We start from the raw sequence: 22,832 nt of genomic DNA, 5'->3' as shown, positions 1-22,832 counted from the left end.
TGATGAGACCAATAAGGAAGAAAAGGAAGAAGCACAAAGAGTAAATACTAGGAATAAAAAGGGACTTCAGCACAGATCCTAGAGATATTAAAAAGATGATAGGACATTATGAACAACGTATGACCCCAAATTTGAAATTTAGATGCAATGTGTAAATTCCTAGAAAAATACAACTCACCAAACTGACAAAAAAGGAAAGAGAAAAATCTGATTAGTTTTGTAACTAATAAAAGATACTAAGTCCACAATGAAAAGCCTTCAAACAAAGAAAAACAAAAGAGAAATCTCCTGGCTCTGATGCCTTGACTTATTTAATATTCATGGATGAAATATATTAATCTTATGTAAACTTTCCTAGAGAATATAAAAAGTAGGCATATTATTTTATGAGGTTACCTTAATACTTTTAAAATTTTTATTTATTTAGTTTCCTATTAGTCATCCATTTAATACACATCAGTGTATACATGTAAATCCCAATCGCCCAATTCATCACACCACAACCCCTACCCCCCCCGCCACTTTCCCCCCTTGGTTTCCATATGTTTTTTCTCTACTTATGTGTCTCAATTTCTGCTCTGCAAACAGGTTCATCTGTACCATTTTCTAGGTTCTACATATATGCGTTAATACACGATATTTCTTTTTCTCTTTCTGACTTACTTCACTCAGTATGACAGTCTCTAGATGCATCCACGTCTCTACAAATGACCCAATTTCGTTCCTTTTTAGGGCTGAGTAATATTCCATTGTATATATGTGCCACATCTTCTTTAACCATTCGCCTGTTGATGGACATTTAGGTTGCTTCCATGACCTGACTATTGTAAATAGTGCTGCAATGAACATTGGGGTGCATGTGTCTTTTTGAATTATGGTTTTCTCTGGGTATATGCCCAGTAGTGGGATTGCTGGGTCATATGGTAATTCTATTTTTAGCTCTTTAAGGAACCTCCACACTGTTCTCCATAGTGGCTGTATCAATTTACATTCCCACAAACAGTGCAAGAGTGTTCCCTTTTCTCCACACCCTCTCCAGCATTTGTTGTTTGTAGATTTTCTGATGATGCCCATTCTAACTGGTGTGAGGTGATACCTCATTGTAGTTTTGATTTGCATTTCTCTAATAATTGGTGACGTTGAGCAGCTTTTCATGTGCCTCTTGGCCAACTGTATGTTTTCTTTAGAGAAATGTCTATTTAGGTCTTCTGCCCATTTTTGGATTGGGTTGTTTTTTTAAAAAATATTGAGCTACATGAGCTGTTTATATATTTTGGAGATTAATCCTTTGTCTGATGATTCATTTGCAAATATTTTCTCCCATTCTGATGGTTGTCTTTTTGTCTTGTTTATGGTTTCTTTTGCTGTGCAAAAGCTTTGAAGTTTCATTAGGTCCCATTTGTTTATTTTTGTTTTTATTTCCATTACTCTAGGAGGTGGATCAAAAAATATCTTGCTGTGATTTATGTCAAAGAGTGTTCTTCCTATGTTTTCCTCTAAGAGTTTTATAGTGTCTGGTCTTACATTTAGGTCTTGAATCCATTTTGAGTTTATTTTTGTGTACGGTGGTAGGGAGTGTTCTAATTTCATTCTTTTACATGTAGCTGTCCAGTTTTCCCAGCACCACTTTTTGAAGAGACTGTCTTTTCTCCATTGTATATCCTTGCCTCCTTTATCATAGATTAGTTGACCATAGGTGTGTGGGTTTATCTCTGGGCTTTCTATCCTGTTCCATTGATCTATATTTCTGTTTTTGTGCCAGCACCATATTGTCTTGATTACTGTAGCTTTGTAGTATAGTCTGAAGTCAGGGAGCCTGATTCCTCCAGCTCCGTTTTTTTGCCTCAAGACTGCTTTGGCTCTTTGGGGTCTTTTGTGTCCCCATACAAATTTTAAGATTTTTTGTTCTAGTTCTTTAAAAAATGCCATTGGTAAGTTGATAAGGGATTGCATTGAATCTGTAGATTGCTTTGGGTAGTATAGTCATTTTCACAATACTGATTCTTCCAATCCAAGAACATGGTATATCTCTCCATCTGTTGGTATCATCTTTAATTTCTTTCATCAGTGTCTTATAGCTCTCTGCATACAGATCTTTTGTCTCCCTAGGGAGGTTTATTCCTAGGTATTTTATTCTTTTTGTTGCAGTGGTAAATGGGAGTGTTTCCTTAATTTCTCTTTCAGATTTTTCATCATTAGTGTATAGGAATGCAAGGGATTTCTGTGCATTAATTTTGTACCCTGCAACTTTACCAAATTCATTGATTAGCTCTAGTAGTTTTCTGGTGACATCTTTAGGATTCTCTATGTATAGTATCATGTCATCTGCAAACAGTGACAGTTTTACTTCTTTTCCAATTTGTATATCTTTTATTTCTTTTTCTTCTCTGATTGTTGTGGCTAGGACTTTCAAAACTATGTTGAATAATAATGGTGAGAGTGGACATCCTTGTCTTGTCCTGATCTTAGAGGAAATGCTTTCAGTTTTTCACCACTGAGAATGATGTTCGCTGTGGGTTTGTCATGTATGGCTTTTATTAAGTTGAGGTAGGTACCCTCTATGCCCACTTTCTGGAGATATTTTTTTTTTATCATAAATGGGTGTTAAATTTCTCAAGCTTTTTCTGCATCTGTTGAGATGATCATGTGGTTTTTACTCTTCAACTTGTTAATATAGTGTATCACATTGATTGATTTGTGTATATTGAAGAATCCTTGCATCCCTGGGATAAATCCCACTTGGTCATGGTGTATGATCCTTTTAATGTGTTGTTGGATTCTGTTTGCTAGTATTTTGTTAAGGATTTTTGCATCTATATTCCTCAGTGATATTGGTCTGTAATTTTCTTTTTTTGTAGTATCTTTCTCTGGTTTTGGTACCAGGGTGATGTTGATCTCATAGAAGGAGTTTGGGAGTGTTCCTTCCTCTGCAGTTTTTTGGAAGAGTTTGGGAAGGATGGATGTTAGCTCTTCTCTAAATGTTTGATAGAATTCGCCTGTGAAGCCATCTGGTCCTGGACTTTTGTTTTTTGGAAGATTTTTAAACACAGTTTCAATTTCATTACTTGTGATTGGTCTGTTCATATTTTCTATATCTTCCTGGTTCAGTCTTGGAAGATTATACCTCTCTAAGAATTTGTCCATTTCTTCCAGATTGTCCATTTTCTTGGCATAGAGTTGCTTGCAGTAGTCTCTTAGGATGCTTTGTATTTCTGCGGTGTCTGTTGCAACTTCTCCCTCTTCATTTCTAATTTAATTGATTTGAGTCCTCTCCCTCTTTTTCTTGATGAGTCTGGCTAATGGTTTATCAATTTTGTTTATCTTCTCAAAGAACTGACTTTCAGTTTTATTGATCTTTGCTATTGTTTTCTTTGTTTCTATTTCATTTATTTCTGCTCTGATTTTTATGATTTCTTTCCTTCTGCTAAGTTTGGGTTTTGTTTGTTCTTCTTTCTCTAGTTGCTTTAGGTGTAACATTAGATTGTTTATTTGAGATTTTTCTTGTTTCTTGAGGTAGGCTTATATTGCTATAAACTTCCCTCTTAGAACTGATTTTGCTGCATCCCATAAGTTTTGGATCGTTGTGTTTTCATTGTCATTTGTCTCTAGGTATTTTTTGGTTTCCTATTTGATTTCTTCAATGATCTCTTGGTTATTTAGTAACGTATTGTTTAGTCTCCATGTATTTGTGTGTTTTACTTTTTTCCCCCTGTAATTGATTTCTAATCTCATAGCGTTGTGGTCAGAAAAGATGCTTGGTATCATTTCAATTTTCTTAAATTTACTGAGGCTTGATTTGTGACCCAAGATGTGATATATCCTGGAGAATGTTCCATGTGCACTTGAGAAGAAAGTGTAATTCACTGTTTTTGGATGGAATGTCCTATAAATATCAATTAAATCTATCTCGTCTATTTTGTCATTTAAAGCTTGTGTTCCCTTATTAATTTTCTGTTTGGTGATCTGTCCATTGGTGTAAGTGAGGTGTTAAAGTCCCCCACTATTATTGTGTTACTGTAGATTTCCTCTTTTAGAGCTGTTAGCAGTTGCCTTATGCATTGAGGTGCTCCTATGTTGGGTGCATATATATTTATAATTGTTATATCTTCTTCTTGGATTGATCCCTTGATCATTATGTAGTCTCCTTCCTTGTCTCTTGTAACATTATTTTAAAGTCTATTTAATCTGATATGAATATTGTTACTCTAGCTTTCTTTTGATTTCTGTTTGAATGGGATATCTTTTTCCATCCCCTAACTTTCAGTCTGTATGTGTCCCTAGGTCTGAAGTGGGTCTCTTGTAGACAGCATATATTTTATTTTATCTATTTATTTATTTTGCCATATGTGGGACTCTCACTGTTGTGGCCTCTCCCGTTGCGGAGCACAGACTCTGGACACGCAGGTTCAGCAGCCATGGCTCATGTGCCTAGCCGCTCCGTGGCATGTGGGATCTTCCCAGACCAGGGCACAAACCTGTGTCCCCTGCATCAGCAGGCGGACTCTCAACCACTGCGCCACCAGGGAACCCCGACAGCATATATATATTGGTCTTGTTTTTGTATCCATTCAGTGAGCCTGTGTCTTTTGGTTGGAGCACTTAATCCATTCACATTTAAGGTATTTATCGCTATGTATGTTCCTATTATCATTTTCTTAATTTTTGGGTTTTTTTTTGGTAGGTCCTTTTCTTCTCTTGTGTTTCCCACTTAGAGAAGTTTTTGTTTTGTTGTAGAGCTGGTTTGGTGGTGCTGAATTCTCTTAGCTTTTGCTTGTCTGTACAGCTTTTGATTTCTCCATTGAATCTGAATGAGATCCTTGCTGGGTAGAGTAATCTTGGTTGTAGGTTCTTCCTTTTCATCACTTTAAGTATATCATGTCACTCTCTTCTGACTTGTAGAGTTTCTGCTGAGAAATCAGCTGTTAACCTTATGGGAGTTCCCTTATATGTTGTTTGTCGTTTTTCCCTTGCTGCTTTCAATAATTTTTCTTTGTCTTTAATTTTTGCCAATTTGATTACTATGTGTCTCAGCATGTTTCTCCTTGGGTTTACCCTGTACAGGACTCTCTATGCTTCCTGGACTTGGGTGGCTATTTCCTTTCCCATGTTAGGGAAGTTTTCAACTATAATCTCTTGAAATACTTTCTCGGGTCTTTTCTCTCTCTCTTCTTCTGGGATGCCTATAATGCGACTGTTGTTGCGTTTAATATTGTCCCAGAGGTCTCTTAGGCTGTCTTCATTTCTTTACATTCTTTGTTCTTTATTCTGTTCCACAGCAGTGAATTCCACCATTCTGTATTCCAGGTCACTTACCCATTCTTCTGCCTCCGTTATTCTGCTATTGATTCCTTCTAGTGTAGTTTTCATTTCAATTATTTTATTGTTCATCTCTGTTTGTTTGTTCTTTAATTCTTCTAGATCTCTGTGAAACAGTTCTTGCATCGTCTCGATCTTTGCCTCCACTCTTTTTCTGAAGTCCTGGATCATCTTCACTATCATTATTCTGAATTCTTTTTCTGGAAGGTTGCCTATCTCCACTTCATTTAGTTGTTTTTCTCAGGTTTTATCTTGTTCCTTCATCTGGTACGTAGCCTTCTGCATTTTCATCTTGTCTATCTTTCTGTGAATGTGGTTTTTGTTCCACAGGCTGCAGGATTGTAGTTCTTCTTGCTTCTGCTGTCTGCCCTCTGGTGGATGAGGCTATCTAAGTGGCTTGTGGAAGTTTCCTTATGGGAGGGATTGGTGGATGGTAGAGCTGGCTGTTGCTCTGGTGGGCAGAGCTCAGTAAAACTTTCAGGTAACTTAATCTTAATAATAAAATCTCACAAAAACTGAGGAAATGAAAACTGCAGGCTATGAAAATCTTACTCATGTATACAGAGACAAAAAAATTTTCTAAAAAATATTTGGCAAGCAGAATCCAGAAATATTAGAAAAAGGATACTGTATCATGATCATATATACTAGAGTTTATACTAGAAATGTAAGATCAGTTTAACTTTGCAAAATTAATCAATACAATTTATCACATTAATGGATTCAATGAGAGAAAGTGTGTGATTATCTTAATAGATGCAAAGAATCAAACATTTATTTATGGAAACTGTCTAAGCAAATTTAGAATAGAAGGAAACTTCTTGAACTCAATAAACGGCATTTACAAAAACATCATACTTAATGGTAAACATTAAACATTTTTCCTTTGGTATTAGGAACAGGACAAGAGTTGCTCACTACCATTTTTAGTCAACATTGTTCTGGTGGTCTTAGCCAATGCAAAAGACAAGTATAAAACCAATTAGGGTTGGAAAAGAGGAAATAAAATAGGTATTATTTGCAGATGCTATACTCTCAAAGAATCTACAGGGAAATTATTAGAATTCATAAAATAATTAACCAGGTTGATGGACATAAAGTTACTGTTTTAAAAAATTAATTGCATTTTAATATATAGGGAAGAATCAGAAAATGAAATAAAAAATAATTCATTTAAGTAGCATAAAATACAAACTACAGAGGAATAGATGATATCAAGAGAGTGAAAAGACAACTCACAGAATGAGAGAAAATATTTGCAAATCTTATATCTGATAAGAGATTAATAGCCAGAATATAAATAACTCCTACAACTCAAACACACACAGAGATACACACACACACACACAATTAAAAAATGAGCAAAGGACTTGAATAGGCATTTCTCCAAAGAAGATATGCAAATGGCCAATAATCACAGGAAACGATGCTGAATATCATTAGCCATTGGGAAAATATAAATCAAAACTACAATGAGATACCACCTCACACCCATTAGGATAGGCTATTACAAAAAAAAAAAAAAGAAAGAAAGAAAGAAAAAAAAGAAAAATAACGTGTTGGCAAAAAATGGAGAAACAGGAACCCTGTGCATCGCTGGTGAGAATGTAAAATGGTGTGGTTGCTGTGCAAAATAGCTTTGTGGTGCTGATTCCACTCTTAGGTGAATACTCAAAAGAGTGTAGCTCAAACAGCTATCTGTAAACCAGTGTTCACAGCAGCATTATTCACATAGCCAAAAGGTGGAAACAATCCAATTGTCCATCAACAGATAAAGTGTGGTATATATATACACACAGTAGAATATTATTCAGCCATAGAAAGGAATGAAATTCTGACATATGCTACAACATGGATGAACCTTGAAAACATTTGGTTAAGTGAAATAAGCTATAAGGTATCTAGAGTAGGCGAATTCATAGAGACAAGAAAGTAGAATAAAGGTTACCAGGGCTTGAGGGAAGAAGGAATGAGGAATTATTGTTAATGGGTACATAGTTTTTGTTTCAGATGATGAAAAAGTCCTAGAAGGTGTGGACTAATGTAAACAAACACTCATACACTGTTGGGGGAGGATGTAAATTGATATAACTCTTTGGAAAATAGTTTGGCATTATCTAGCAAAGTTAAGACACACATACCCTATGACCCAGAAACCCCACTCCTAGGTATATATCTAAGAGCAGAGGTTTTCAAAGCATAGTCCACAGACCCCCAGAGATCCCCAAGCTCCTTTTAGGGGATCTTCAAGGTCAACACTATTTTCTTTTTCTTTTTTTTTTGGTGTGTATGACTGTTTGTTTATTGGGGTATACTTGTTTTACAATGTTGTGTTTGTTTCTATTGTACAGCAAACTGAAGTAGAGTTCCCTGTGCTATACAGCAGGTTCTCATTAGTTATCTATTTTATACATATTAGTTAGTGTAGATATGTCAATCCCAATCTCCTAGTTCATACCATCCCCCAACCCTTTGCCCCCTTGGTGTCCATATGTTTGTTCTCTATGTCTGTGTCTCTATTTCTGCCTTGCAAACAGTTTCCTCTGTACCATTTTTCTAGATTCCACATATATGCATTAATATACGATACTTGTTTTTCTTTTTCTGACTTCCTTCACTCTGTATGACAGCCTCTAGGTCCATCCACATCTCTACAAATGACCTTATTTCATTCATTTTTACAGCTGAGTAATATTCCATTGTGTATATGTACCACATCTTCTTTATCCATTCATCTGTTGATGGAGATTTAGGTTGTTTCCTTGTCCTGGGTATTGTAAACAGTGCTGCAATGAACACTGGGGTGCATGTGTCTTTTTGAGTTATGGTTTTCTCTGGGTATATGCCCAGTAGTGGGATTGCTGGGTCATATGGTAATTCTATTTTTAGTTTTTTAAGGAACCTCCATACTGTTCTCCATAATGACTGTATCAATTTACATTCCCACCCACCGTGTAATATTAAGATGTTATTTGCCTTTTTCCACGTTGTTGACATTTGCACTGATGGTGCAGAAGTGATGGGGGTAAAACTGCCAGAGCCTGTGCATAAATCAAGGCAGTGCCATTACATTTGTATTCTTCGCCACCACACACTCGCAGCTTTTTAAAAAAATTGCTAGTTTCACTTCGTCCCAGCTTACCCTTCACCCCTCCCCCATGCCGTGTCCTCAAGTCCATTCTCTACGTCTGCGTCTTTATTCCTGTCCTGCCCTTAGGTTCATCAGAGCCATTTTTTTCTTTTTTTTAGATTCCATATATATGTGTTAGTGAAGTGAGAGAGTAGCTTTGACATATACACACTACCAAATGGAAAATAGATAGCGAGTGGGAAGCAGCTGCATAACTCAGGGAGATCAGCCCAGTGCTTTGTGACCCCCTAGAAGGGTGGGATAGGGAGGGTGGGAGGGAGGCACAAGAGGCAGGGGATATGGGGATATATGTATACATATAGCTGATTCACTTTGCTATACAGCAGAAACTAACACAACATTGTAAAGCAATTATACTCCAATAAAGATGTTAAAAAAAACTGCTAGTTTCACATAGAGTGTCCTTGATGAAGAAGTAAAAATTATTAATTTTATTAAATCTTGACCCTTGAACAGATGTCTTTTTCACATGCTGTGTGATGAAATGGGAAGGACGCATGAGAAAGCTCTGCTGTTGTGTGCCCAAGTTCAATGGTTCTCTTGAGAAAGAACGCTCTGTGTGTGATTGTTTGAGTTATGAGTGAAATTAGTTGGTTTTTTTTTTTTTTTTTTGCAGCTTGTGGGATCTTATTTCCCTGACCAGGGATCAACCTGGGCTCCTTGCTGTGGAAGCTCAGAGTCCTAACCACTGGACCACCAGAGAATTCTCAGGGTTTTTTTGTTTTGTTTTGTTTTTTAATGAAACACAATTTTTACCTGAAAGAATGACTGGCAGACAAATCATGGTTATTCGAATTGGAACCTTTGGCAGATGATTTCTCAAAAATGAATGATGGAAGGCTGTCACTTCAAGGAAAACAATGGTCAGTAGTTGTTGCCAATGACAAAAATTTTGAGCTTTCAAGCTAAAACTAGAATTTTGGAAAGCCTGTATCTACCACTGTGAGCTTGTCAACTTCCTAATAGGTGCTTTTCTGATGATATTAGTAGAGATATTAGCAAATGTGATTATTTTGGGATATAGTATAATGAAACGTCAACATTTGGAAGATCTGCTCAGTAAAATTATCTTTTCCAAATGACCACCATGATGTTACAAAATTACAAATGGGTTAAAGATCTATCCAAATCATAAGATCAATCAGTGGATTTTTTTTTTTTTTTTTTTTTGTGATACGCGGGCCTCTCACTGTTGCGGCCTCTCCCGTCACGGAGCACAGGCTCCGGACGCTCAGGCCCAGTGGCCACGGCCCACGGGCCCAGCGGCTCCGCGGCACGCGGGATCCTCCTGGATCGGGGCACGAACCCGCGTCCCCTGCGTCGGGCAGGCGGACTCTCAACCACTGCGCCACCAGGGAAGCCCCAATCAGTGGATTTTAACGTAATAGGGCTCAAAGAGTTCACTGAATAGTTTCAGATTCCACACTGCAACTAAACTTTAAAAACTGCCACTTGTTGAGTTTTGGTATAGTAGCAAAGAATATCCATGATTAACTGCAAAGGCTAGTAAAATATTTCTCTTTCTTCTAACTACATATCTATGTGAGGCTGATTTTCTCCTTTAAACAAAACAACATATTACAACAGATTGAAAGTTTGTTGTTACTTATAAATTAATAAACACTAATTAATATATAATATAATTCATTGGGTTGGGCAATTCTGTGGTGTAAAATTCCTGTCATGACTGATTTCAAGCTACCAACATGACTACAGAATGTAGTGTTGGCTCTCACGAACTGGTACAATCTGGCTCCAGACCACTAATATAATCCACATTTTAAAAAGCCCTTTGGGTCCTCAATAGTTTTTAAGAGACTAGAAATTTTGAGAACCAGTGCCCTAGAGAAATGGCTATATCTGGCTACTAGGAGACATGTTCTGTGTCCAAAAATATTTAGGAACCATAGCTACATGCAACATGGATGATTCTTAAAAGCATTAACCATATTGAGGAACAGAATTCAGACTCAGATGAATACATGCTAGAGGATTCCATTTAAAGTCCACAATCAGGCAATACTAAGCTTGAGTGTTTAGGAATGCATCCTTTGGTGCTAAGCATATACAGAAAATCAAGGAAGAGATTGCCACAGAAGTCAGGTTGGAGTGGAAGAAGGCATATGGGAACACTTCTGGGGTGCTGGGAATGTTTTATTTCTTGACCGACATGCTGGTGGGGTTTTGTATACTAGAATTCATTTTTTCTGTACCTTTATTTTTAAAGTAATTTTTCATGTTTGTGTTACATTTTACAATAAAAAGTTTTAAAAAATGGAATTATACAGAACACGTAGCTCTCTTGGGTTTTGATTGAAAGGATAGCCCATCTTCCTGGCTCAAGACTTGCCCAGACTATGGTACCTACCAAATAGAAATTTGCTCTGCTCTATCTTCCATGTCCTTTCCCTGCCACATAATTAGTTTCAATATGGAACAAATAATTTCCTGGAGTTCCTCTATTTTTGTTTAAAAGCCATTGGAAAACACTTTCTCTGAATTGCTTTCTTGAAATGGAATGTCTTCATTTGTGGCAAGCAAGACTACAGTGTACTGCTTCTTTAACTTAACCATATATTGCAGGCATCTTCCTATGTCAGCATTTTTTAACAGCTACAGGGTATTTTTTTATATGATGTGTCACAATCAGCTCTCTGCTGATAGATATCTAGGTGGTTCCTGATTTTTTGGCTTAATGAATAAGCAAGATCATGGTCTTTATCCCATTGGACTGAGCTCTATAGGGATGGGGCCCTGGTCTAGCCACTGATGCATCGTAGCCCCAGCTCAGTGCCAAGGATGTGGCATATGCTTGCTAGAATGACTCTGGAATGAATGAATGGAGATGATCTGAATGAACAATATTTATTAGTTTGACCACAAAGATAGGATTCTTCCTCAAGCCCCTTAGGCAAAGGGCCAGATGGGCAGTGAGTAGAGCCCAGTGGTTTAGACCTGAATCAGAGTGGATTTAAATCCCAGCTCTCCACATGTGTGACTTGAGGCAGCTACTTAATCCCTCCTTGCTTCAGTGTCCTCATCCATAAAATGGGTACAGTCATTGGCACCTGCTTCATAGAGCTGCTCTGAGGATTAAACAAGTGAGTACATGTAAAAGTCTCAGTATGGGCCTAGCACATCAGCACTCATTAAGTAGTAGAATGTGATCATCTCAACTCGTTCTAGTTGTAAAAATGCAGCAAAGATGATGCCTTTTATCAGGTGGTGACATAGAAACCAGGTCCTTCTGCCTTCTGCTTTTGTGGCGATTGTTGTTGGTTTGATTTGCTTTTGTGGTGTCAATTTTGCTCCTGAAGAATCAGCTGCTGCCTTAAGGAGAGTATTTATACTCAGAGTCTATCACCATGGAGACAGTCAACAGTAGGGAATCCAAGATCACATCACCTCTCCCTGGAGGCTGAAAGTGGACTCTCAAGGCCCTTTTATTCTGTGAAGTTAGTAGAGTTTCATCTACTACCACTCCTTTTGACTGATGAAAAGAAAAAAAAAGGCATCCCAAACTCAGCAACTTCATAACATCTCCCACCCCCGAAACCTTAAACTGTGTTAAGTCAAAGAAGCTTGGGGCAAATCCTTACCATGCAGTTTCTTACTGCAGTAAGTCCACAGTCATTCTCCACTCCGAGCTGGAAGATTGAGGCCAAGTATTCAACCAGAGTGCTCACTGGAAACTGGTTGGAGGAGAGGAAGATGGTAAGAAAAGAGGAGGTGGACAGAGGGCTCAGAGGGAGACCTGCTAGGGAGAGGGAGGAGTTAGGACATTATTATTTTCAAAGGGCCATAGGCGACTGCATCTTAAGAAGGTGGCACTGTGCTATACATAGAGGAGTTACGTTCAAGCAATCATCAAGGTCCCTATTACATCTTGAAAACCTCATAGCACAGGTGTCAATATGGTTGTGCCTTGCAGTTCCATATTCAGTGGAGTGTTTCTAGGCATCCAGTGTTCCCTGTCCCTAATTCCACTGCACCTTGATTTGAAGAATGTCTGTTCTCCCTGGGCTGGCCCTTCCCAGGATGTGTTATCTGCCAAGGCAGGCTTGACACTCCTTGTGTTGATGTCCAGGGATGAACTGCTGTTCTCTGGCACCTGTTATGCATTTCACCTGCCTGTGCATTTCAGCTTTCACTTTCAAAACAGAACAAATGGGCTTTTGGTGTTCCCATGTACCTTAAAGGTCATCACAAAATACTTTGCCTGAATTGACCTACTTAAAATAGAATATCTTCATTCGTGGCAATCAAGACTGACCCACTTAAATTTCTGCAGAGATGTCTAGACATCCTCACGTCTTCTTGGAAAATAGGCAAGGGAAAGAGGGTGAGATAGAATTGGCAGATTTGATGCAAGTGCGGGGAAGGTTGATGGTGATTTCTGAGAACTGGAAAAGGCTGTTTTCATGGGGGAACATGAACATTTACCACCCCTCTGGTCAGATGTGGCTTTTGGCCATTTTTAGCCCTGACTGCACTTGGCTTTGTTTAGGGAGTAGGGGTGTGTAATCCAAGGGCAAGAAGGACTGGGTGAGCAGTCCCTTCAGGCTCCTGTGGGCAAGGCAGTACCCAGGCATATTATGGACTGGTCCAACACCTAGAGGAGATTGCATAAAGAGAGCAGAGTTGGAGTGATGTCAGAAAGATGGCAGACTAATAAGCTCCAGGTTCCTTGTTCTCTCATGGAAACACTTAAAAAGCAACTATAGCCTAACTGAAACAACTATATGGGAGCTCTGCAAAACAAAGGTCTATAGCAAAAAATCAAATCAAAAAATCAAAAACCAATAGAAAAAGCCACATTCAAAATAGTAGGAGATTCCATGGCATTTTTACTTGCCCTTTCTGCATTCCCTCCCCAGCACAGTGTGGTGCAGTGTGGGGAAAGCAGTGGCTCAGGTCCCAGTTCCTTCCGTGGAACCCAGAGAGAGTGGAGCAACATTGTAACCTGTCTGGAAGCTGCCTGAGGGATTGGTCTCTGTTCTGCCTAACTCAAGAGACCAGACAGGGAAAAGTGGGTAGTTCATATTTTAGGCTAGGAAGAGCTTGAAAAGCAGCAGTGGTCACAGTTAATGAAAGCTGCCAGGGGACTACAAACTTGCAAATGTCTGGGGGCAAGAAATTATAGGTAGAGGAATGCAACAGAACATCGAAGGCTCTGAGAAGAAGCCAGGAAGAGACTCCTCAGATAATTAAGGCATTTTAAGGCAGCCATGTACACAGGGGAAATAAAAAGTGTGCGCTTGCATGCGTGCACACACATACACACACACACACACACACACACACACACACACACACACACACACAGAGGCCTAAGGAGGATGCATGCTCATGTTCAGAAAAGTCCTGAGAAGAACTTAAACCTTCATACCTGGCTGATTCCAAGGCTCAGAACATGCCCTGCTACTTAGTGGAGAACTTTCCTTGAGTGGAGCCAGTCTGCAAAGACTAGGAGAGATGGCTGTTTTTTTCAAGTGCTCAGTGTTCAACAAAAAAATCATAAGGCATACAAAGAAACAGGAAAAGATGGCCCACTAAAAGGAAGAAAATAAAGTGGCAGAAATGGTCCCTGAAGAAGCACAGGCAATGGAAGTACCAGAGAAAAACTTTAAAAAACCTGTCTTAGGGGCTTCCCTGGTGGTGCAGTGGTTAAGAGTCCACCTGCCAATGCAGGGGACACGGGTTTGATTCCTGGTTCAGGAAGATCCCACATGCTGCAGAGCAACTAAGCCTGTGTGCCACAACTACTGAGCCTGTGTGCCACAACTACTGAAGCCCGCATGCCTAGAGCCCGTACTCCTCAATAAGAGAAGCCACAACAACGAGAATCCTGTGCACCTCAATGAAGAGTAGCTCCTGCTGGATGCAACTAGAGAAAGCCAACCAACATCAACTGAGACCCAACACAACCAAAAATAAATAAATAAAGTAAATAAATTTAAAAGAATTAAAAAAAAACCCACCTGTCTTAAATATGCTTAAAGATCTAAAAGAAAATATGGACAAAGAATTAAATGGAATCGGGAAAATAATATACAAGCAAAATGAGAATATTAATGAAAGATAGAAATTATAAAAAGGAACCAAACAAAAATAATGGAATTGAAAAACTCAGTAACTAAATTGAAAAAAAATTCACTAGAGACATTCAACAGTGGATTTGAACAAGCAGAAGAAAGAATCAGAGAACTTGAAGACAGATCATTTGAAATTACTGAGTCCAGGGAGCAAAAAGAAAAATGAATAAGAAAAGTGAACAGATCCCAAGGACTTATGGGACATCATCAAGCTGACCAGTATACAGATTATGGGATAAAAGAGAGAGAGAAAGGGGCAGAGAGATTATTTGAAGAAATAATGGCTGAAAACTTCCCAAACTGGAAGAAAAGATATGGATCTACAAATCCAAGAAGCTCAATGAAGATCAAATAAAATAATCCCCAAAGAGACCCACACAGAGACAATTATAATCAAACTGTTGAAAGTCAAAGAAAAAGAGATCATCTTTAAAGAAGCAAGAGAAAAATGAATCATCACATACAAGGGAGCCCTAATAAGATTATCATTAGATTTCTCAAAAGAAACCTTGCAGGTCAGAAGGCAGTGGAGTGATATATTTAAAGGGGTCAAAAATAGTAACAACAAAAACCCCCACCCCACTATCAACTGAGAATACTGTTTTAGCCAGCAAAACTCTACTTCAAAAATGGAGAAATTAAAACATTCCCAGATAAACAAAAGCTGAGGGAGTTCATTACCACTAGGGCTGCCCTACAAGACATGCTAATGGGAGTCATTGAAGTTGAAATGGAGAAATGCTAGACAGTAACTTGAAGCCATATGAAAACATAAAGACCTCTGGTAAAGATAAATATACAGACAAATATAAAAACCATTATTATTATAATTTTGGTTTGTAATTCCACTATTTTCTACATGATTAAAAAACCCAAGTATATAAAAATAATTATAAATCCATGTTAGTGCATACATGGTAGATCAAGATGTAATTTGGGACATCAATAACATAAAATGGGAGAGGGCAGAACTCTAAAGGAGTGGAGTTTTTATTACTGAGTTAAGGCAAGTTAGGATCAATTTAAAATAGATTGTTACAAAGCACAGCTAACATCATACTCATGCAAAAGAATGAAGTTGGACCCTTACCTCACACCATATTAAAAAATTAATTCAAAATGGATCAAAGACCTAGATATAAGACCTAAAACTATAAAACCCTTAGAAGAAAACATAGAAGAAAAGCTGCATGACCTTGAAGTTAGCAGTGATTTCTTGGATATGACACCCAAAACATAGGCAGCAAGAGAAAAAAATAGATAGATTGGACTTCATCAAAATTAAAAACTTTATGCATCAAAGAACTCTATCAACACTATCAACAGAGTGAAAGCAGGATCTTGAAGAGAGATATTTGCACATTCATGTTCTCAGCAGCATTATTCACAGGAATTGAAAGGTAGGTGTAATCCGATGACGCATGAATGGATAAACAAAATGGAGCATGTACATACAATGGAATATCACTCAGTCTTTAAAAGAAAATTATGACACATGCTACCGTGTAGATAAAACTTGAAGACACTATGCTAAGTGAAATAAGTCAGTCACCAAAAGACAAATACTCTATACTTCCACTTATTTGAGGTACATAGAGTAGTCAAATTCACAGAGACAGAAAGTAGAATGATGGTTGCCAGGGGCTGAGGGAGGGGAGATTGGGGAGCTGTTGCTTAATGGGGACAGAGTTTCAGTTTGAGAGGATGAAAAAGTCCTGGAAATGGAGGGTGGTTGTGGTTGCACAACACTGTTAATGTACTTAATGCTACTGAACCACACACTTAAAAATAGTTAAAATGGTACCTTTTATTAGGCATATTTTACCACAATGAATTTCAAAAAAAAATCAACCACAAAAATGTAATATAATGGGGGAAAGAAAGAGTAGAGTTGGGAAGAGTGAGCAACAAAGGAGAAAAAGAAAGGGAGGAGTCGAGCAGGGAGAGAGAGGAGAGAACAGAAACGAGAGTGACCATGAGATATGGTCAGATGACACCAAAACAGCTTTCCCAAGGGCTCTTGGGGGGTTGCCAAGTCCCTGAGCACACTCCTTTTCAAGTACTGGAAGGGAGGGGGGCACAATTAAGCCTGTGTTGTGCAGGATGCCCGGGGTCCATATTTACCCTTTTTCTGCCCAGCTTCCAATGGTTGGGAGCTGAGGGGATGCAGAAGAAGTTTGAGAAGGGGCATCACAGAAACTGTCCTGAATATTTGGTCTTTTTCAGTTCACCAAAGCCACTGAGAAAACACCCCAGACCATTTATAGAAAAGAGTATATCCCCTTCCCAGGCCACAGACCGGACCAGACCTCCAGGTGGTACAGCAAGAGGAGAGTTGAGGTAAGAGGGCTCGGGACCCCCCACTCAGGCCTGACTCCCTCCCAATGCTCAGGAGACACTAACAGCCAGACTCTTTCTAGATCCATTTCCCTCTTAGAAACTCAGGAGTAACCTCATTAAATACCCTCCCCAGCCAGATGGCTGCCAATGTCACTCACCCTTATTTACTGGGTGGACAGATGTCAATCTAATCTCAAGCTGGTAGCATTCCCCTTGGCTGGTGTCCCAGCACTTTCCTGGGCCATTTCCCCCCTTCCTTCACACTTTTCCAACAGGGTGCAGGCAAAGAATATGGGAAACAAACAAAGGTAAGTGTTCAATTAAGGTGAATGTAGTCAGGAATCACACAAAGTACTCCAAAAGTTAAGTGGTGGTGATGTTGAACAGTGTTTGTAGCAGCTATGCCCAAGTGTCCTGTTCTTTTGTATGAAAAGTCAAGAACCGTTCAGTGCACTCTCACTTGTTGGGTGCCTGTTTGTGAGTGTGGCTGTGTTCCAGGCTTTCAGAACAGGGAGCAGGGCACTGCAACCTCAGAACATGCCTTCCACGCCCAAGACCAGGCATTACAGACATTTATCAAATTAGGTGAGAGTGTTCCAGAGGCTCAGAGATCCTGGCCCTTCCAGGAACAGGAGAGAAAGCCTCTTCCTATATCAACTCTCATGGGTACTTCCCACCAGGTTCAGCCTGGAGAGAATAAGCTTGTAGGTGCTCACCCACTGGGTGCACAACTATGCCCTGTCCCCACCATGATCTGGGTATTCCCCCAAGTTATTTCTTCTGCCAGCCTGCTGCTCATAGAGGTGATTTCTGTCCCCTCACTCCCACCCCACACAACCCTACCTTTGCCTAAATTCAGGGTGGGGGCAGGGAGGCACAGAATGAGGGATGGACATCCTTCAGAATGGAGCATTTTAGAGCTGGAAGGGACCCAAGGGATTGTCCAGCTCAGCACGCTCATTTTCAGATAAAATGTGCCCAAGGGTGGCGAGTGTCCTGTCTGAAGCTGTGTAGCCTGTCGGTAAGGGACCGAACAGGGGGCTGCTCAGCAAATCAAGAAATCAAGCAAAAAGTCTCCTCAGATCCCTTTTCACCACCTGCCAGAGTTGACTCTTCAACTTCTGCATTTGGGGATGCATGTCAGTATAAACAGTGCCAGATGTTCAGTTCTGTGCTAGCATCCTTGGACCATGACGGCATCTCTGGTTTGTGCTGTCATATCTGGGTCGCACTGCATGGTCCTCGGACCGTGCTGATGCTTTGGTGCTGCCAACCATTAGCATTAGTGTGCACTGAAGACACAAACATATTTGAATACAAGGAAGTCAAAATTAGAACCCACAATCCTAACCATCCCCTAACCATCGATGTACATGAGGCATTTAGCCTAACTCTCAATATACCTTTGGTGCCCTTTTTTTTTTTTGCGGTACGTGGACCTCTCACTGTTGTGGCCTCTTCCTTTGCGGAGCACAGGCTCTGGACGCGCAGGCTCAGCAGCCATGGCTCACGGGCCCAGCCACTCGGCGGCATGTGGGATCTTCCCGGACTGGGGCACGAACCTGTGTCCCCTACATCGGCAGGCGGACTCTCAACCACTGCGCCACCAGGGAAGCCCCTTGGTGCCCTTTCTTAAAGACATTTGTTGTCCCATCAGAAACCCTGATGAGGGATAACCACACACACATAGAGCCTGGATAAAATTAAGATACCTCCTCCAACACATACACAAAATAGAACCCAGCAACTGGATATTCGTGTCTAGGGATTCTGTTCAAATAGCCTGTTTGTGTGCTGAGGACACTGGAAACAGCATCGCTTCCACATCGCTGCTTCAGTTCTGTCAGCTCCTCTGTGTGCTCCATCCTGTGCTCCCCTACTGGGACAGCCTCCGTTTCCATCTCCCTCCCCACTTTACTCTCCTCCCTTTGGCAAATGCTGCAACTGCTCTTCAAACTGACCATGGATCAATGGAGTTTTTATCCCCTAGGCAGGTGTTTTAATCATGTTTTTTATCTTCTGTATTTTACTTTGATATTTTAGGGGTCTTGCTAATCCTGGAGAGGCTGCCCCTCCCAGGGTTAGCTAATTCCTAGGGACAGTAAACAACTTGCCTGCCATCATGCCTTTCAGATGCAAACCAACCAATCCAGAGACCATCCCTCCAATCACCTCCTTTATCTAATGCTCACATGCGAGGCCAATATTCCCCATTCCAGGCCCAGGCAGTGACAACCAGAGACACCCTGAATTTATTCAAACTGGGCAATCCTACACTTCTCAAACATGCCTACCCTGCTTTGCCCATTCCTTTGTTGGAAAGCGCAACGAAGGCTCTGGGCCATGTTCTATCTTCAGTCCTTCTGCCTCCTGACTGACCCTTGTGCTTCCCATGTGGTCCTGTGCGATGTGACATGCCCCCTCCTCTTGGGAATTGTAAGTGATAGACTTCTTTCAAAGGCAGTTGTCTCTATGTCTGTCAGCTTCCGTACCTGATCAAAACAAAAATCTTGTGTGCATGGTCAAGATAGCTGAGAACCCCTCCAACTTGCTTTCCCTGACCTTGGAAATATACTCCAGACACCTGGTGATGTGGACCTTGGGAACCCCTGCTTAATGTCTGTGCCCATCCCCCTGTGTCTCCTTCTGGCCTTGTGATCTGACGGATTCATGGAACCACCACTTGAAATATTCGGTGCAGCCGGTGTTTTTGGGCTGTAGTAGGCACAGACCTCCCCACGACTCCAGACAAGAGGACGAGCATGGAAATCCACATCATCTTCCCTGTAAATCAGCCCAATCCTCTAGGATTCCCTTTTAGGGCCAAGAGGATTTTCTTAGGAAAAGCACCGATTCAGGCAAACGTCCCAGAGTCGGGAGAACACGGCTTTCTTCTCCCTGTAAATAACTCCCCACCAAAGAAATCACTCCCTGAGTTGCCAGCTGAGGGAGACATAAATCCTTTGCAGGAGAAGGCAATTTACGGAGCATTCGCTGACTCTTCCCATAGTAACTGATCGAAATAGAAGGTGCAGACGTCAGGCTCGGCACTTAACATCCTTCACTTGCCATGGAAATCGGCGCTTGGAAGGATGAGACTTGAGACAGATCAAAGGGGGTAATTTCAGATCACCAGGGCATGCAATGAGATGGCCCGGACTCCCCTATTCAGCTGGGTATCCTGACTTTCATTTTACTGCATTCCCCTAGCTCGTTCTCGGGATGAGTTGTCTTGGCATAGGCTGGGAGCTCCTCACGCAGAGAGCGGACTGCAGCTGAGGTGGGATGTGTGTTTGAAGGTGAACTGCGTCATGGTGGGCAGACAAGTGTGTTTCCTGTTGGTGGCTCCCAGGGCTCAGGCAGCCACACTCCCATGGGGGACCCCTCTCCTTCAGCACCACAGATCTCCATGGCGGGCAGATTCTGTCTACAGCCACAGCCAGGTGGATGCCTTCGTCTGATTGGTAACATGTGCCCTGTGTCTGTCCTTTCAGGGGCTCCCGTACAAACACCTGATCACCCACCACCAGGAGCCCTCGCGCCACCATCTGATCAGCACGTACGACGACCATTACAACCGGCATAACTATAACCCAAGCTTGCCCCAGCTCCGCACGTGGGATAGACATAGGTTGCTGTGGCTCCCGGAGAAAGCTGACTTCCCCCTTCCCGGTATTTTTATAATTCGGGATCGCCTCCTTTATTGGGCTCTAAAGGGTTCATAGCTGCATAGGGCTGAGGTGTGCCCACCTGGTGCGGAAGAACCTCACAGGTGACTCAGACTCCAGAAAAGCATTAGAATGAGAAGATAGGGAAAGAGTCCTATTTACCTCCAGGCCACCTGCCCTCTCCCTGTGTTGCTGGATGATGTTGCTGTGGGATGAAACTGTCACCTGCAGCACCATGTTTACCTGGAGCACAGGTGGTGGGGCGCAGCGTCACTGCACACTCAGATCCATCATCCATTTCATAAATACTACTGAGTAATCCCCAGGTACCATGACCTATTGTAGCATCTGGGGACACAGCAGTGACAGATAGGGAGGAAGTCCTGCCCTCAGGGAATTGACACCCCCATGAGGAGACACAGAAGACATCATTAATGAATAAGATAACGTAAGATCCAGTGCACTGCACCGGGATATGTGGTATGAAGAAAAGAAAACGGGTAGCGGAGAGAAAGTGAGGCCGGTATATTGATTCTCGTTGGGATGGGATGAAAAAGGACGGTCTTTCTGGAGGAAATAACTGAACTGAGAAGGAGGGAGCTGTGCAGGAATTGGAGGGAAGGACATCCCAGGGGAGGCAAGAGCGAGTGACAAAGCTGCTAAGCAGGGGTAGAGGAAGGCCAGGTAGGGGCTCACAGGCCACAATAAGGAGTGTGGACTTTGTCCTTCCCTCAGTAACAAGACTTTGCACAGATTTACCAGGAGAGTGCCTTGATCTGACTTACGTTTCAAGCTGCCCCTATCCTTTGCACTTATCTTTTTGTGGAGAGTGAGCGCTTGTCACAACGCATTACTTTGCAAGGGTTTCTCTCAAGGTCACTCTCGCAAGCTCGCGCTGCTTCCTTCCCTACTGGGGTGGGGCAGTTATTATCCAGGAACTGATGGGGCCACACTTTCAATCAGGTCATGGGGCTGAATTTTCCAAGGCTTCTCACAGTGTCTGGTCCCTCCTAGGTACACAGGGAGCAGGCCACACCCTGAGGCTCTCGGGGGGTTGGCAGGACCACCACCCTCCTGCAAGCCTCCTTCTCCCCTCTGGTGCACGGCCAGCCTAGCTCCCTGGTACGGCAGCCTGGGAGAACCTGCAGGGTCCAACCAACCATTCTCCTGTCCCATCAACACTAGCCTCCTCCTCTAAGCCCTGTTCACCCAGACTGTGGTTTGCCTTGCAGCTCCCCCTACAAACTACGGACTCTATGAGCAGTTGAAGCAGAGATGGCTCCCATCACCCGAGGCCACCCAGAGGAAGAGCATTTACACTTCTTCCTACCCCAGACCACCTTCTGGTGCTACGTCTCAGCGGGAGCATGCGATTCCGGGGCCTCCCCATCGCCTGCAGCCTGTCCCACACTCCTGAGAACTGCCACCCCATCACAGCACAGGTGGAATCACGTGGAGACCCACCACACCGTCGGACCTGCCAGACAGCAGGCGGCTGCACATACTTCCAGAATTTTAAATCAAGCCGATCTGAGCGGCCCTTGGAATCATGGTCTGTGTTTTATACTTTCTACCCCTCCTCCAAACCCACAGGTCCTTTCTTTTCCAGCCCACAAATAAAGCCCTTTGACACAAGGAGTGTCATGTATGTGCAGAAGACAGACTTGAAAGTCAAGAGTAACTGGAAGAACCCATAAGTTCCCATATTTCACACAAGGGGAAACTGAGGCCCAGAGAGGTAACATGACTCCAAGTTCTCACAACTTGGTACATATCCTCCAGGAATGTTTGTTGAATGAATGAGTGATATGATGAATGCGGAATAGAGGAAGGGTGGGTAGAAGACATAAGAGATAGCTGGCATGGAGCCAGCTGGCCTCCTCACGCCTCCTGCACCATCCATTCACCCCACAAACATCCACTGAGCCATGGTCAAGGCAGCCTCTGGCCTCACAGCCTTCTGTCCAGCAGGAAAGGGATGTGAATGCATCCCTTTCCTGCATTCAGGAGAGGGTGACGTTGGGGGACAGGCTTACAGAAGTGAGGACCTTGGGGGCCAGTAGGTCATAAGGGAGATCACTGGGGTTGTGCTGAACTAAAGGGGTGCATGAGAGCAGTAATGGGGGCATGGAGACATGAGCTAGTGAGCGAGGGCTTCCCTGAGGAGGGGACATTTAGGCTGAGACTAGAAGCTGAGCTGGATGAGCCAGGTGCAGGGACAGGTGGGAGGGAGGACAGGGTGGCTCAGGCTGCAGGAATGGC

At 41.8% G+C, this 22,832-nt stretch overlaps 1 protein-coding gene across 2 annotated transcripts; it reads left to right on the top strand.

Moving 5' to 3' along the window:
• The first annotated feature begins 11,841 nt into the window (after positions 1-11,841).
• CFAP107 (cilia and flagella associated protein 107) lies at positions 11,842-22,195 on the top strand. Of its 2 annotated transcripts, XM_033860156.2 has the most exons (4): positions 11,842-12,181; positions 16,789-16,902; positions 20,397-20,574; positions 21,803-22,195. In XM_033860156.2, the coding sequence occupies exons 1-4, from the start codon at positions 12,068-12,070 to the stop codon at positions 21,985-21,987; spliced, it is 591 nt and encodes a 196-aa protein (XP_033716047.1). In that variant the 5' UTR covers positions 11,842-12,067; the 3' UTR covers positions 21,988-22,195. The 2 variants fall into 2 exon arrangements, with proteins under 2 accessions (XP_033716047.1, XP_073648125.1); XM_073792024.1 differs by lacking the exon at positions 16,789-16,902.
• The last annotated feature ends 637 nt before the right edge of the window (positions 22,196-22,832 follow it).

The sequence above is a fragment of the Tursiops truncatus genome, chromosome 1, assembly GCF_011762595.2.
Source record: "Tursiops truncatus isolate mTurTru1 chromosome 1, mTurTru1.mat.Y, whole genome shotgun sequence".
Lineage (NCBI taxonomy): Eukaryota > Metazoa > Chordata > Mammalia > Artiodactyla > Delphinidae > Tursiops > Tursiops truncatus.
This window is presented reverse-complemented; position numbering and strand designations above follow the sequence as displayed.